At 44.5% G+C, this 16,280-nt stretch overlaps 1 protein-coding gene across 3 annotated transcripts in view; it reads left to right on the forward strand.

Annotated features, from left to right (window-relative positions):
• The first annotated feature begins 601 nt into the window (after positions 1–601).
• Positions 602–16,280, forward strand: part of ARNT2 (aryl hydrocarbon receptor nuclear translocator 2) — a 166,573-nt gene continuing 150,894 nt past the window's right edge. For 2 of the 3 annotated variants that reach the window (XM_023741689.1, XM_012558800.1), the window contains exon 1: positions 12,811–12,924. In XM_023741689.1, coding sequence (XP_023597457.1) covers positions 12,812–12,924 — 113 coding nt within the window. In that variant the 5' untranslated portion in view covers position 12,811. Of the gene's footprint in view, positions 741–12,809; positions 12,925–16,280 lie in introns of those variants that run through there. The other variant, XM_004387497.1, reaches the window with a different exon arrangement.

Consider the following 16,280-nt stretch of genomic DNA (forward strand, 5'->3'; position numbering starts at 1 on the left):
GCCTGCCTGCTGAGGAGTGGCTCAGGTACACAGCCAGGGCTGTGTCTAGGCTGGAGGCACCAGCTGGGGGAGGCAGGAACTGGCGTCTTCCTCCTTCTGGGTCCATTAGCCATGTTTTTCCCATTCTGCCACTTCCTGCCCTGTTGCAGAGCCCCTGGCCCAGCCTGCCTTCAGGTAAGGGATGTCTTACAGAGGCTCACACTGCTGGCTAAAGCCTAGCAAGGACCTGGTGGCCTGAAACCCGACTCCCGGTCTGATGATTTTTCTGTACGTTGTACTACAGAAACCCGACCCTACGGAGGACCTTTGGGAATCGTGTGCAGGCCTTCCTTCCAGAAGTGGGAGGGACCCTCCCTCGCTTGTACTTGAGGAAGAATCCTTTATAGTGTCTCACTGAAGTGGTTATCACTAAATTGATAACAATCTAGATGTTTCGAATGTGCATCTGTTATGGTGGCACAAGCAATCCAAGGAACCGTTTTCTTTTTTTCAGAACCTAAGCAGTTAATGCTAGAAATTTTGCTGCAAATAAATTGATCAGTATGCAAGACAGTTGTCACCGCTGAATCATGGTCCACAGTTAAGGTAAACAGATCTGTGATGACATTTTCTGAGCAGAATACAAATGCAGCTAGTTTCCTCCCAGAGGTTTCTGACATTTCCTCTGCACGGATAACAGATTCTCCCAAGAAGGTGTTGGCCACAAGGAAGAAAGATCTTTGTTTAATCCCTCTGAAAAGGTAGGGCTGTGATATTTGATGTCCTTTCTGTGAAAAGAATTGTTCTAAGAGAGATGAATATTGAAGAGAATGTTTTTCTTTGGTGAGCTGCCGCCCCTTGCTCCCCCACCACCCATAGAGAGAGTCTTTTGGTTTTTCATTGATTTCAGCGATCATGAAAATATTTTGTTGTTGTATTGTGAAAGTCGGCATGTGATTAATTTTTTTTTCCAATGTGAAGATCAAGGGATATTTTTCTTATTTAGGTTCAGATAAAACAGTGTGTGGGAGGGTGTCTTTTTTTCATTCCTCATGTTCCTTTCATCTGTAATGTTCTCAAGTTTTACATTTTTCCTGGTTATTGCTTCCTGTACTGTATCATGGAAATTCTACACAATATGTCTGCATTTGAAATGTGAAATAGTCAGTATCTAGATACTGCATCATAGGCCAGATAGATTTTTTTCGTGTTGTACTGGTAAGCTTTCAAAATTTTTAGCTTGTGCTGATTTTAAAACAATTTATAACAAGCTCCACACCTCACTGTAACTTTGTCTGAGAGCGGGCAGGCATTCATTTCACCCATGTGTGTCATGGGAAACACAGTTCCTGTGGGGATATTTGCGTTTGGGGTCAGATTGCTGTAAAGAAAGGTATTTCTGCTAGTTTTTGCACTTGGAATTGGTTATGATCAGGGACCCTGAGCAGAGACCTTTATGGGAAGATTGCATTTGAGGAGGGGGCATTCATTCTACATCTTGTCGGTAGTTGCTCTTGGGGTAAAAGGCCAGAAAGCCCTTGTGACTGGAAGTGAATAAGAGTATGTCCCTCAAGGGGAGGATGAATGCGTGTGCGTAGAAATTCTGCAGCAACCCAAGGAATACATTTAGGAAAAGCGCATCATTTATATAGAGCTTCATTGCTCCCGAAGCATTTCCGCAGTCTGTGACCAGGTTAGCACGGGGTGGCCTCCTCCCGGAAGCCTCGGATCCCCCAGGCCGTTCCCACAACCCGGTGCCTAGTCCTGTCTCCTGGCACGCATCTCTCAGTATGAAATTGCCTGGCTGCGTGCCTCCATCCCACTCAAGACTGGACTTTTCAGAAGCCAGAAGCAGGCCCCTTTCATCTCTGACCATTGTTCAGCTTCTAGCACAGCCCCTGGCTCAAAACATGAGCTTTGCACATGCCTCTTAGAATTGAAACAGCAACCTCTGCAGAAGGAAGTAATGGCCTGACTAACCCCATTTCTCAGATGGAGAGTAGATGGAGAAACTGAGGATCAGGTGTTGAAGGAGCCAGAACTGGAACCAGACTCCTGCTGAGTGCTGGGCCCTCTGAGTAAGTGGATGGAGGAAGGCGTGAATGGTTGTACCTCTGCCTTGCTGCAGAAATCCCATGTATCAAGCATGTGTGGCATGATGGAGGTGAATATGCAGCCAGCCCATCTGTACTTTTCTTCCTGTTCCCGAAAATGCCTGTCCCATGAGACTCAGTGTAGGAGGATCAGGTGACCAGGGTTTTTTAGAATCTTCCCTTTTTGGGTATGAAGCTGACACAGTGTGTATTTTGAGGCAGTGACATCATCTCTTCACCTTCTGAGCTCCCTTCTCGCTGCTTCACTCTCACGTCATTGCCTTTATTCAGACCCGTATCATCTTTCACCTGGACTACTGTGACCTTCATCCATTCATAGGACAGGTACAAGTATAATAAGAATGAATCACTTGGGTAGTAGGTTGGTCAGGAACAGGCTTTGTTGAGAAAGTGATGTATGAGTTGAATCTAAAAGTAATTAGGAGTTAACTAGGTGAAGAGAGGGAAGAGAGTGCTGTTGACAGAGGGCATAGCATGTGCAAAGGCCCTGAGGTAGGAGGGAACATGGTGTGTTCAGGAACTGACTGGGCCATGTGGCTGGAGCTGGAGAGGTGGGCAGGAGGGTTGGGCAGTGACCCAGCCATGCAGGGCCTGGTTGGTCATGGCAGGGTGCTTGCTGTTTGTGCTAAGAGAACAGAGACGCCATTTAGCACAGAGGAGCCATTAAAGGATATAAGCAAGGGCCGTCCTGACCAGATTTGCTGTGTGGGGAAGGAATGGAAGGGGAGAGTAGATGCAAGGAGAGCAGTGGGGTGCTCCTGAGGTGGGGCAGGGTCAGAGCCCAGGAGATGGGAGACCTTAGGAGGTTACAGCAGAGCTTGATGGCTGAATTTGGGAATCAGCAAAGCATTGGCATCCATGTCAAACACCTGGATAAGATCATGTGGGGAGACAAAAGGGTAGAGAAGAGAGGAAGGAAGCTACCCAAGAAGGCTGAGGTCTCGTAGAGGAAGAGGAGCCAGCAAAAGAGACTGAGAAGGAGGGACCCATGAGGCAGGAGGTGAGGGGATGTGGCTCCTGGAAACCCAGAGAGTGTTCATGAGTTTGAGATGAGAGACTGGGGAACCATGTCCACAGAGAAGGTTGGGGGCCAAGGAGTGACCATCTGCCTTTATAGGGTGGTGGCCTAGTGATGAAGGCAGCTCTCCAGTGGGGTGACAGGGAGGTGGGAAGTGAAGGCTGTGAGGAGAGAAAGCTCTTTCGTGGAGTTTTGCTCCATGAAGGGAGCAGAAACCTTTGTCACGGTTGCATACTTGTACAATTAAAAAGTCTGCATCCATTTTTACGATTGATCTGAATTTTGGTGTGTGGTAGTGTTCTCGTCTGTGGAATGCATTTCTCTTTCAGTGCTGCACCAGGCCTCTTTCCTCTTTAAATGTGGTAAACCCTCAACTGCATGGGAAAACCGAGGTCATGTCTTTTGTCTTCTTTCAGTTGAACTTTGTGCCAGTCTCTGCTTGGGTTGCCCACAGGGGAGCTGGAGTAGAGAGTGAGGGACATTTTCTCCTGGGGTCACTTGCTGGCCTGGGTCACTCCTAAGGGCCGGGTGGGCTGTGGGGTCCCCAGGGCTGTGAGGGTGCCGGCACACTCTTCTCCACGTGGGTGAAGCTCTCGTCGGGGTAAGAACATGTCATCAGTAAGGGAGAAGCTGTGCGTTTGTCAGGTTCAAGGTGGGGAGTTGGGTTGAAGTCCTGAGAAAACATGAGTTGGAGACAGAGGAGTGGGGAGAGCAAGGCAGCTTGCTGGGTGGAGTAGAGGTGGACGGAGGCACACAACTCGGGACCCGGCTCTGCGCTAGGGAGGGCCCAGAGCTTGTCCGCTGAATCCAGCCCTGTGATAAAGGGGGGCTGCTAGCCAGTTTAAAGGCAGCACTCTGCATAGTGAGGCAGCATGAGGTGGCATAGAGAGAACCCCTCTCAGGCTGCCCATGTTGGTGCCAATCCCTCTGCATCCGTTTTCAACAGCATCACCAAGGTGAATGTTTTAGGAGTAGAGGGTACTGAGGAATGTACAGCCACATCCCTCTCCTGTGCCTGTCATTCCCTTTCCTGCACTTCTGTGAGATACAGGACCATAAAAATAAAATCATCAAAGTGACTTAATTCCTTACAGGAAGAAATGATTGTAAGTTGTATTAGTATCTGTGGGTGTTAATTTAACAAACACATTTATGTGTTTACTGTGTACCAGGCACCACTGTTCTACATGCTTTACAATTAATCTCGAATCCTCATAACAACCATGAGGTACATACTATTATTATCCCCATTTTAGATAAAGAAGTGAGACACAGAGAGGTTATTTGCTCAGGGGCGTACACACACACACACACACACACACACACACACACACACACACACACATAAACACAGAGGTCCCTGGGTGACCTCAAACAGTTTGTGCTTGGCAGTTAGAACCCACCCCGTGGTACCGTGGAAGAAAGGCCTGGTGATCTGCTTCCGTAAATATTACAGCCAAGAAAACCTTATGGAGCAGTTCTACTCTGTTAACACATGGGGTCGCCATGAGTTGGACTTGACTTGACAGCACAAGACAACAACGATATATATATTTGTATGTATGTATATATGTATGTATAAACTGTCTCCTTTGAAAGACATTCTTTTCTTGGGGGGAAGTAAAAAAGGAGAAGGAAAATTACTTTTGCTCAGCACTGTGCCAGCATCTTAAATGAGCTACCTTCTTTAATCCTCACAATAACCCTGTGATGTAGGTATTCTTCTTAGTTTATAAATGAGCAGTCTAAGGATGAGAGAGATTGTATAGTTTGCCCATGACCCCATAGCTGGATAAAAGTGACCCCGAAGCATGAGCATTTCCTGTGTGCTACACAGCTTCCACCTGGGCTGGTGATATAAACCTCGGCATTAGGACGACTCCCCTGGGGAGGAACCATGTAGGCCACCCAGCTTCTGCCTGAACACCATGGGTGTGAAGAGCTAGTTCTTAAGAGGGCCCCACAGCGGAGTGGCTGTCTTAGGCTGGGTTCTCTAGAGAAGCCAAACCAATGAAGCATATATATAAATGCACACATATATATATATACACACACACACATATGTGTATATATATATATATGTATACATATATACACCTACTCACTTATCAGCAATCTCATTATGTGACATTTTGCATTTACGACAATAGTGAAAAAGTCTATCCGACTATTTTGTGCATTAATAACGCATGTCTGGCAGTAACGAACGCCAAGGTGCCAAGGTGAGAGTAACATTGGCTGTGATGGTTAAGGTTATTTGTCAGCTTAGCTGGGCTGTGATTCTCAGTGGTTTGGCAGTTATATAACGATGTAATCTGGCAGTTATATAATGATGTGGTCATGCTGCATTTTGTGATCCAGTGTGGTCATCCTCCATGTTTGCATAACATCAATTTTTGCTTAATGGCCTGGTCTTTGGAACTTAACCGTGTCGCTAAGTGAGGGGTGAGAATGGATAGATAGGTAGGTAGCTAGGTAAGTAGGTAGATACATAGATAGATACATATATAGATTTGTCTCAAGGAAATGGCTCACATGGTTGTGAAGGCTGGCAAGTCCCAAATTCGTGGGTCAGGTGTTAGGCTGGAGGCTTCTCCTGACTCATGTGGTTGCAGAGGCTGATGAATCCCAAATTGGTAGGTCATACAACAGGCTGCTGGCCCCCAAGGCTATAGAGGCCGACAAATCCCAGAATGAGCAGGTCAGATGGCAGGCTGCTGGCTCACACGGCTGCAGAGGCTGCTGGAAGCTGGTGAATCCCAGAATCGGCAGGTCAGACGGCAGCCTGCTGGCTCAAGTCCCAAGAACCAGAGGTCAGATGATGATGAGCTGGATGTGGGATACAGAGCAAGAGTGAGCTTTACCAGAGCATCCATATATGTTGGATGTAGGTCACAGCCTTAAGGATACGCCCCTTACATCAGATATTTGCATAAGGATGTGACTTGAGTAAGGGTGTGTCTTGAGTCACGCCTTTTAGTAAGGGAGTGACTCAATATACACCCCACACCAATCTGCCTCATTAACATATAGAGGTCTAAGATTTACAACACATAAACTGGAGGATAATTACACAATACCACAAAATGGAGGACAATTACATCCGATCACAAAATGGAGGACAATTACACAATGCTGAGAATCATGGCCTAGACAAGTTGACGCATAACATAACCATCACAGTGGCTAAATGTGTTAGAGTACGCCGTAAAACTTCACTGGTCCTGTGGCTGGAGTGTCACTGACCTTTCTCTGCCCAAGTTCCTTTGTAAATGGGATGATGTTATGCCTGCCTCATAGGGTGGATGTAAAGCACACATGAAACACATGGTGGAGTGCTGGGATCACAGTTAGCACCCAATACAAATCTTAGTTTAGACAAAGTCTTACCATGATTATTAAGCCAGTGCATTCCATTGTTGGATACTCAGGTTATTAAACAGGGTTTTCCTTTCCTTTGTTTCCGTCTCATTCATCCCTTGCTTCTAGTTCTCCAGCTATATATGCTTTCTACTTTATCTTCCACAAGGAACTCTTTGAAAATATTTATTATTCTTTTTGTGATCATTAACACATTAAAAAAAAAAAAAACTAGAATATTCTAAAGACAAAAAGAGCTTTTAGGAGAATATAACACACCTCTAAGCCCAGAACAGAAATAGCCAAGGTTAACACATTGATGGACTTCTGTCCACCTTCCAGTCTTTTTTCTGTGCGTATAACAAACTGTAGATACATACATACACCTCCCACCCGCTAGGATCCTCTTGTGAGGCATAAGTATTTTAAGGTCTCTTGATATACACAGCTGAGTTGTCCTCCAGAAAAGCTGTACCCATGTACACACCTAGCCTCAGGGTGTGACTGTGGACACATGGTCACCATGTAGATATCTGTGATATCTGTGGTGTGGTTTCCTCTGTACAGTGCCGCAGTCAGGTTCCCCTTTGCTTCCCTTCTGAGTGCAATACAGAAATCCTAGAGCAAATCCACAACATGCTCACAGGGCCAGAGCTACTTTCCGTCTAAACATGTAGCCTTCTCTGCTCCACTGTATGCCAGGCCCTGCCTTTGGAAACCCTCACCTCCACCCAGCGAGTGACTTCCTCTAGCCACTTTCCCTGAGTGGAGGCACTTTTGGGGTGACCCAGAGCTTTGCTTATACTTGAGTCATATACAAAAGTTGCCCGATTTGTGAGGCATGTTGTCACTTTTCCAGGGAAGGTCAACAGCTGATCAAATTGGTGGATATGGACGTAGATTATAGAGGAGAGAGACCTGTTTTTTACTTTTGTTTCAATTTGTTAAGGGTCGTTCCTAAGAGACATTTGATAAAATATTTAACTTTTAAAGTGAATTTAGGTTTCATTGATTGCATTTTCCATTTGATTTATTTGGTATATAAAACACTGTTTTAGTTACCTAGTGCTGCTATAACAGAAATACCACAAGTGGATGGCTTTAACAAAGAGAAATTTATTCTCTCACAGTCTCGGAGGCTAGAAGTCCAAAATCAGAGTGCCATCTCCAGGGGAGGGCTTTCCTTTTTGGCTCTGGGGGAAGGTCCTTGTCATCAATCTTCCCTGGTCCAGGAGCTTCTCAGCGCAGAGACCCTGGGTCCAAAGGACGCCTTATTCACCTGGTTCTTGTTCTTGGTGGTATGAGGTCCGCGTGTCTCTCTGCTCGCTTCTCTCTTTCATATCTCAAAAGAGATTGGTTTAAGACATAATCTAATCTTGTAGATTGAGTCCTGCCTCATAAACATAAATGCCACTAATCCCATCTCGTTAACATCATAGAGATAGGATTTACAACACATAGGAAAATCACATCAGATGACAAAATGGTGGACAGTCACACAATACTGGAAATCATGGCCTAGTGAAATTGATACACATATTTTTGGGGGACACAATTCAATCCATGACGGTTACCAAAACCACATTTGATAAAAATGAGACAGCCATTCCTTAAATAAACTTTAAAAAGTAATAATAGCAGCAGATTTCCTTGACATCGTAAGGAATGTCTGCCTTAAACCAGCAGCTCATTGCAGCTAAATTCAAGGACCAAACAAGGTTGCTTACCATCACCATAATTATGATAATTTTAATTATCATAGTTTGAGTGTTTATGCTTTTCCAGGCACTGTGCTATGCTCTTCGCTTATATTATCCTTAACTCTGAAAATGAACCTTCAAGGTGGATATTATCAACATTCCATGGACGACACTGTAACTTGGGCTGGCAGTCATTCTCATAGCTAGGGAGTGTTTGAGTAGGGATTTAAAATCAAGTGTGTCCAACTGCTAAGACCCATGGTCTTTTCTTACCTCATTTTAGGTCATTATTATGAATATTGTGTGGAAGTTCTGGCCTCTGAAGTAAGACATGAAAAACAAATTAAATATTTAACCATTCAAAAGGAGTAAAAAGTATCATTATTTGCAGTCGATAAGATTTGTAAATAGGAAATTTAAAAGAATCAAGGGAAAGGTATTAGAACAAATGAAAGAATTTGATGAAATGTCAGGAAACATGATAATGACCTGTGAAACTCTCTAACCAGGAATGTATATTTTGAAAGGATAATACCCATAACAGTGAGGGGGAGGGGAGGGCAACACCTACTGTAGCCGCCAGTCCGGTCAGTTGAAATTAGTTTTGACAGAGTTGTTGCAGTTCAGTTGTCTTCATAGCAACTAACTAGTTGGACAATAAACTGGGAAAGAAAATATCATTCACACAAGTAGCAATGATAATAACACACAACACAATAATACATCATAACAACAATACAAAATACCTAGAAATAAACCGAATGAGAAACGTTGGAGACCTGTGTGATGAAAATGAAAAACTACTGAGCTAAAAAATATCATGCTTGGTAAAGTGGAGGGTCAGTGAAAAGAGGAAGACCTCAATGAGATGGACTGACACAGTGGCTGCAACAGTGGGCTCAAGCATAACAACGATTGTGAGGATGGCACAGGACTGGGCAGTGTTTTGTTCTGTTGTGCATAGGATCACTGTGAGTTGGAACCAACTCAACAGCTCCTAACAGCAACAAGTGAATTATAAGCATATGTCAATTCTTGATTGAAAATTCTAACATTGTAAAAATGTCAGTTTTCCCCAGAATTAATTTGTAGGTTCAAGGTAATACAATTAATTCCCAAATTTGAGGTTACATTTTATATCTTAATCACATTACTCTACAATTGCAATGGAAGAATAAACTAGGAAGAAGAAAAAGACAGTTATGAAAAGTGAGAGAAGCTTGCACTAGTAAGTATGTTATAATAGTGCAGTACTAGAGCAAGAATAGATAACTAGATAATCGACAAAGAAATAGATAAGTCTAGAAACAGATAATTTTTCTATGAGCAAATATAGGGTAGAGGGTGCATCATAAAACTTATGGGGAAAGGAAGAAATCCTGAATAAATGGGGTTGGGTCAATTGAGCTCATCTCCTTAAAACTCCACTTCTTAAAACTTTAGTATAAAAATTTTTTTTCACCACGAGAAGGAAGTGACAGATTGGAAAAAAATGTTGTCAAATTTCTTTATCATAAAAAGAGATCATGCAAATAGATATGACACTCTGGATCTTAGTAGAGAAATGGACACAAGGTATACAAATGCAGTTTATGAAAGAAGCAATGGAACTAGAATGAGTCAGGCCTTCGTAAGAAATGCTTTGTGATGATACTAGAGAAGATGAACCACCATCTTTCTGTTCTTGCTTCTTTAGTCCCCTTTGCAGGAAATGTGTGTGAGCCTCTCCTTTTGAAATTGTGGTGACACCTTTGTATATTAAGCTCCCTCACTCCCCTCCCCTTTCCCCAGTGCATTGGCATTAGGACATGTGCATTGCACATGCAAACATGTAGCTATCTCTGTGCATAGCTGCCTGCCACATCACCTTCATTAAGTGTAAAATTTCCCCAGGTAGAAGGCAGCTTCGTCCACCTGTCGACAAGTATGGTATCTTCCACCAAGTGTGGAGGACACTGGGATACACACAGTGGGATCTGTGAGAGGCAGGCTGGTTGTGGGCCTGCCCCTACAAAGCTGGCCCTTTTGCTGAGCAGACGAAACTTATCCAGGAGAACAGCCAGGGGAGCAGAGATGCTGATGTGACAGGAAGACTGGACAGCCTGATGGCTGCCTCGCTGGTGGCCCCTGTGCAAGTACCTTACCCTCTCTGGGCCCTGCTTCCCTCATCTCTCTATGGAAGGGTTTAGATTTTGACTATTCCTCAACATTTGCTCCCCAACAGCTGAGATTTTGTGGAGTTTTGCTTTCTGTAACTTGTATCACAGAAATAACTGGGATTGTTTTTGTTTTCCCAAAATAAAATTTGATGCATATGCTTTTTTTCAAACTACATATTGATTTCCGTTCCCCACTCCCCCCCTCCCCAAGCCCCCCACCTCTGAGCTGGCAGGGAATTGGGTTACAGGAAGGGATGGACCTTTCTAGATTTGCAGATGATGGCTAAGATCCTGCCTGAAATTTCTTTACCTCAAAGGCAGGAGTGAGGTATTTGGCTTTAAAGTACTTAAACTGGTGTTCTGTAGAGCACTAGCTGTGCTAATAAATTTGGAAAAGTTTAATAAATTTTGTAAGTTTCCACAATTAGAGACGTTTATGATATGCTGGGTTAATCAAAGTTAAACAAGCTTCTCCGTGTATTTTTAATGGATGTTTGAATCTCCAAGAAGGGGAATAAGTGCATACCTCTTCCCAAACTGGTTTGACCATGGAACCCCCTTTTTGGGGGGCACCTTGAGGGACTACTGTTCTGTGGAACTTGTTTTAAAAAATGGTAACTTTCATTTTCACCCACGTTTGCTTTAGCAGTGAATCTACCCTTCAGTTTTGGGACTTAATGGGCTTAATGTGCTTTAGCTTTCATTTCAGAAAAAATGTAAATTTCTTATCAGAAGCAGGCAGATAAAAAGGTTGTTAGATCATCGCTATTAGTATTATCTAGCTGGTCACAAACCCAGTACAGTAATTTGTCTAAAGGGAGAGGATGACTTAAGAAAGGAGTTTTTTTCTTGACTACTTTTCAGTGTATATGTTGGTTTTTAAAAAAAAAGTTCTTAAATTTTTGTGAACTTTACAGAATAACTAAGTTAAGATTTTATATATCTTGTAAAATTCTTCTTCAAAAGTTTTGAGTGGAATAGTTCAAGTTTACATTACCAAAAAAAACAAACCAAACCCATTGCTGTCAAGTCAATTCCAACTCATAGTGGCCCCATAGGAGAGAATAGAATGGCCCCATAGGGTTTCCAAGGAGCACGTGGTACATTTGAACTGCCAACCTTTTGCTTAGCAGCCATAGCTCTTAGCCACACCAGGGTTTCCAAGTTGACCTTAGGGTGTGTTTATTAAACATGATGTCTTTGGACATGATTGTGTGTCAACTGTCAGATGACAAAGAGCAGTGACCCACACCGTGTGTGTGCCACCAATGTCACTCCACCAACAAGGGCTCAGATTCCCCTACGCATCCCTAAGTGTCTTTTTGAAATATGTTTTTGTAGACTGTTGCTTCTCTTCTTCCTCGGGTAGGAGTTGGGCTAATAAAAGCAAACACTGTGGAAGTCATTTCCAAGAACAATAAACAGAATCCGAGATGCTGCTTGAAATATTTATCTTGCCATTTAATGGTCTGAATTTATGAACCTTCCAGAAAGTGAGAAGGATAAACTTTTTAACTGTGTGGTTGCTTTGAAATTAGGGCTGCTTAACATTGCCTTAATGGGCTTCCCAGAGGGTCTAGCTTATTAAGAAATCATAGGTTTTGACAGAGATACTCAAAAAGGGTACTTTCATCTAATGCCAGCCCTTCTTATTCTTTAAATTAGTATTTATTCCTGGGAAGGCCTGGACTGGCATGGTCACTGGCTCAGTGTGCGGCCTGAAGCCGTGCTTTTAACACATCTGGACCTCTTGGTCCTTATCGCGAGTAGATGGCGGGGCCAAGTGGGGCTCAGACTTCCAATGGTTCTGATTCCATATAGAGAGTAAGCCATCAGCCAATGCTGCCACAGGGGACTGACTCTCAGTGAGTTAGTGTGCTCCATCTGGGTCACTGATAGGAACCAGCACTAGCTCTTTCCTCTCAGGCTTTGGTCATGCTGCTTGGATTCCTGGATGTCTTACCTCTCTCCAGGTGAATAGGAGACACAAGTTCCTTATGAAGGCTGCTAAACTGCGTTCTTTTTAGTCACTGTTTCAAGCACTAAATATAGGAGTACTCCCTGAAGACAGGAGTCCCCGGACAGTGCAAATGGTTAAGTGCTCAGTTACCAGCCAAAAGGTTGGAGGTTCAGATCCACTCAGGTGCCTCAGAAAAAAGGCCTGGCAATCTGCTTCCAATAGGTCCTAGCCTTGAAAACCCTATGCCGTGCAGTTCTACTCTGACATACATGGGGTCACCATGAGTCGGAATCAATTCCATGGCAACTAGTTTTTTTTTTTTTTTTTTTGGCCCAGAGACATTGTTTTCCAGGGAAGAAAGACAGAACCCAGAGAGAGGGTGATGGGCAGAGTGGCCCCCAGGACCCGGTCCTCGGGCTTTCCTCCCAGGTGGTGCTTTTGGTACTGCACGGCAACCATCTGATTTATTACTAGGCTTTTCTGGCATTGATAAAACCTCTCATGTTTGCTGAATTCCAGAAATGGCTTCAGACATACCTGGATCGGTGACGTTGCCCGTTGCCCCCATGGCGGCCACTGGACAGGTGAGGATGGCGGGGGCCATGCCTGCGCGTGGAGGAAAGCGGCGTTCTGGGTAAGCAACCTCAGTGTTTCCAGGACGTGTTGAGCAACACATAAGGAAAATATTGTTAGGAAAATATTGTTTCTCCCCGTCCTGTAAAGCTCAGCAGTTTCCATCCTGTTTAGATTTTGCAAGATCCCTAAATACGCACATGATTTGCCTCTTAAGTGTTTTGGGCCTCGGCACCCAGCTGGGGACTTCTGTTTGCTTGTCCTTGTGGTGAGAATTTGCTTTGTGATCCTGCCGGGCCTTGCTCAGACCATCTTTCTGCAGGGAGGGGTCTCACCCATTATCCCTGCCCACCCCCAACAAGCCAGAGAGCAGCACTGCCCAGCAGAGCTCCAGCCCCTGGGGCTGCAGAGGATGGATCCACCCTGGTACCTTCTCGTCCTTTCCTCAGGCTGCCCGTCTTTGGTAGGTGGTTTGCAGGAACTCCTTTCTAAAGAACCAGGTAAAGCCCAGCACGTAAAGGCCAGGCGGCTTGCATTGCATGCTGCTTTTAAGGTACGTAGGTAATAGTGATAAATACTGTTGACTGTGCTGGTCCTAATAGGACCAGAAAGATCATCAGTCTTAGCAGATGGAACCAAAAACCCCATCTCCTTATGAGGTATCTGTTTGTAGCTGTACATAGATCTGAAGAACAAACAATATCCCTATAGGAAAACATAACTGACTGTTTCAGACCCACTGTATCACCTAACTTCGTTTCCCCATTGAATCAATTTTATTTTCAATGCAATATCTGATCAACAAGGTTTCTCAGGAATTGGAATCCATTTTTACTTTGAATGCAATTTCTGATCACACATGGCTCCTCAGCATTGCCACTGTCACATTACACCAAGGCCAGCGTGGGTCCATGTTTTAATGGTCGTTTTAAACCTGAGAATTTCCTCCAAAGCAATGAGATTCTTAAGGGCAGTGAGGACAGCTCTCTGTCAAAATCTGGGATAGAGTGGGGGTAGTTTGAAAATGCATATTCATTATAATGTAGATTGTAAAAAGCCTGTTTGGGTAGTACAGTTATTAAAGGAGGACGCAAGATTTTTACGATTATTGAGAGGGTTAAAAAATCCTGAGAAACTGGGCTCAGTGGTTTGACCAGAGATGCCCTGATTCACGGGCGTGGAGCTGATGCGGCCAGGTCTCTCTCTGCAGCTGCCATAGTCTTTCCAACAGAGTGAGCTGAGCTATAAGGAGCTGTGTGGGTGCCTGGGGCAAAACTCAAATTAACTTTGTAAGAAATGATGCGGCTGGCCTCTGGGGCTTCCTTCAAACACAGCCATCCTATTTTAACTAGCTACTCTTGCTAACAAGGCGCAGAAACTTGGGAATCTGAGTCGCTAAAGGAACAAGGCATGTGCTGTCAACATAGCAACTTAACTGGTTTTAAAAAAAATTTCACGTCTTTTAAAATTAGTGTATGTGTACTCTGACTTTCATTCCCTGGGGACAAAGGCCCATTGCTAGCCCAAGTTCTTTTTAAGATGAGGCCAACACAGGAGTCTTTGATGAGGTTGGGTGGGCTGGGTCAGGGCCAAGTGCTGCACAGATACCCAGGCCCAGCCCAGTATTCCCAGGACAAGGAACCCTCTCTGCACTGGGTGCTTGTCTTCCAGTTCCTGCCGGAGCTCCTCCACCCCTCCTGCAGCAGGTGTGTTGGGTCTGTGCTCTGCAAGGGCCTGGGCCAAGTGAGCTGAGGCTCCTTCCTTCTTTGAACCTTGGTGTTTCTGACCCTGGCCTGGCGTTCAGACCCTGATTTCTGATTGTTCCTGGAGCTGATGAAAGACCTGTTAGAAACACATGGATGTGTTACTTCTGTCTTCCTCTCTCTCTCTCACACACACACCCCACCCCACACGCCCATACCCACAAACCCCATGGCATTGGAGGCAGAGCTCAGAGTCCAGGTCCACTTATAGGAAGTAAAACATCAAGAGAAGAAATAGAGATAAAAGAGAATGAACAGCCACTGATGACACACCACCCGAAAGTGAGGGCACGGGCACCGTCCCAAGGATCCCGACGCTTTGATCTCCTTGAAGGCAAATCAACCAGCGTGCTCTTTTCTAGGATACTTGTCCTAGACAATAATAATAACAACAACATCCTCAGTTGTGGGGTCCACGTGCCTGCTCCCTTTTCCACTTCAAGGGAGGGAGCAAGCCAGCCCTGGTTCTTTTTGCTGGGCCCCATGACTTACAAAGGATTTATCCTCCGTGTCTACGCAAAGAACTCTCCATTTTTACACTGTTGTTTCCAAAGGAATTCATGCGTCTGACATTTTTACATGTTTTGCTGAAATTCTGTGCTGGAGGCCAGTGCTGTTCTAGAACCTCTTGATAACATGTCTTTGACCATGACCTAAACATTTCACTGCCTAAGTACAAAGGAGACCCTGATAGAAGTCAGATTCACCAGAGCCAGGTAGCCCCTGGCAGGGCTCTGAGGAGGACTGTTGGCAGCACCTGTGCCACTTCCCCTTTGGTTGGCAGAAGCTTCAGGCTGGCCCAGGGTCGCTCCTTCCACCTGGCCCCGCCGCCAGGGCCTTTTGTCCTTTCTGATGAGAGTGTAAGTGTCTTCTCCTTCATGAGTTGTATTTGATGGTGCATTGTTATTAGTGCACAGCCACTGGTAGGAAGGTTCACATTGCTCACTCCTGATTAGTGCAAGCTCAGAAATGCCTTTCACAGCCTTTTATCAACGTGAGAACTCATGCTCGTTAACAGGAAAATGAGGCAGAAAGCATTCTCACCCCACCTTTGGAGAGCTCTTATATCATCCACTCATTGTACTGAATTCCTTAAAGTGAATACAATAGGACTTAAAGTCATATTTTGATCTCTCTTTCTTATTACCCAGATACTTTATTATAATAGAGATACATAAAAGACATAAAGCGAAGGATGATTTACTTAGGCTTTTTATAGCAAAAGAAAGAAGCATGGCTGATCGTGGTTGTATTTAAAGTGGAGAAATGAAAGCGGTGGCAGGAGACACAAAGCCAGCGTCTGGGCAAGCGTTGCTCTGAAAGGTCCTTTGTGCCACCGGGAGTTGCGTTTTTCTGTGTTCTGTACGCTTCCTCTCCTGTATGAGAGGGGAGATTGTGTTGGGGACAGGTGAGTTATCCTGAGGATTTGAGCAATCGTTTGTGTCCTGATTTAACTCTTGGGTTCTACCCTACTTTATGCTTTTCTGAATTACTAAATCTATTTGTGGTACACGAGTGATCACATACATGCAGAGGTGGGGAGGTACGGTTTCTTGGTCCCTGATTTTTCGTAGACGAATCCTGGTTCCCAACGTCCCTGCAGATTTCAGAGAACTTTGGCCTCAGAGCAAGGCTGTTTATCCCTGCCTTATAC

This window comes from Trichechus manatus, unplaced genomic scaffold (genome assembly GCF_000243295.1).
Source record: "Trichechus manatus latirostris isolate Lorelei unplaced genomic scaffold, TriManLat1.0 scaffold00186, whole genome shotgun sequence".
Lineage (NCBI taxonomy): Eukaryota > Metazoa > Chordata > Mammalia > Sirenia > Trichechidae > Trichechus > Trichechus manatus.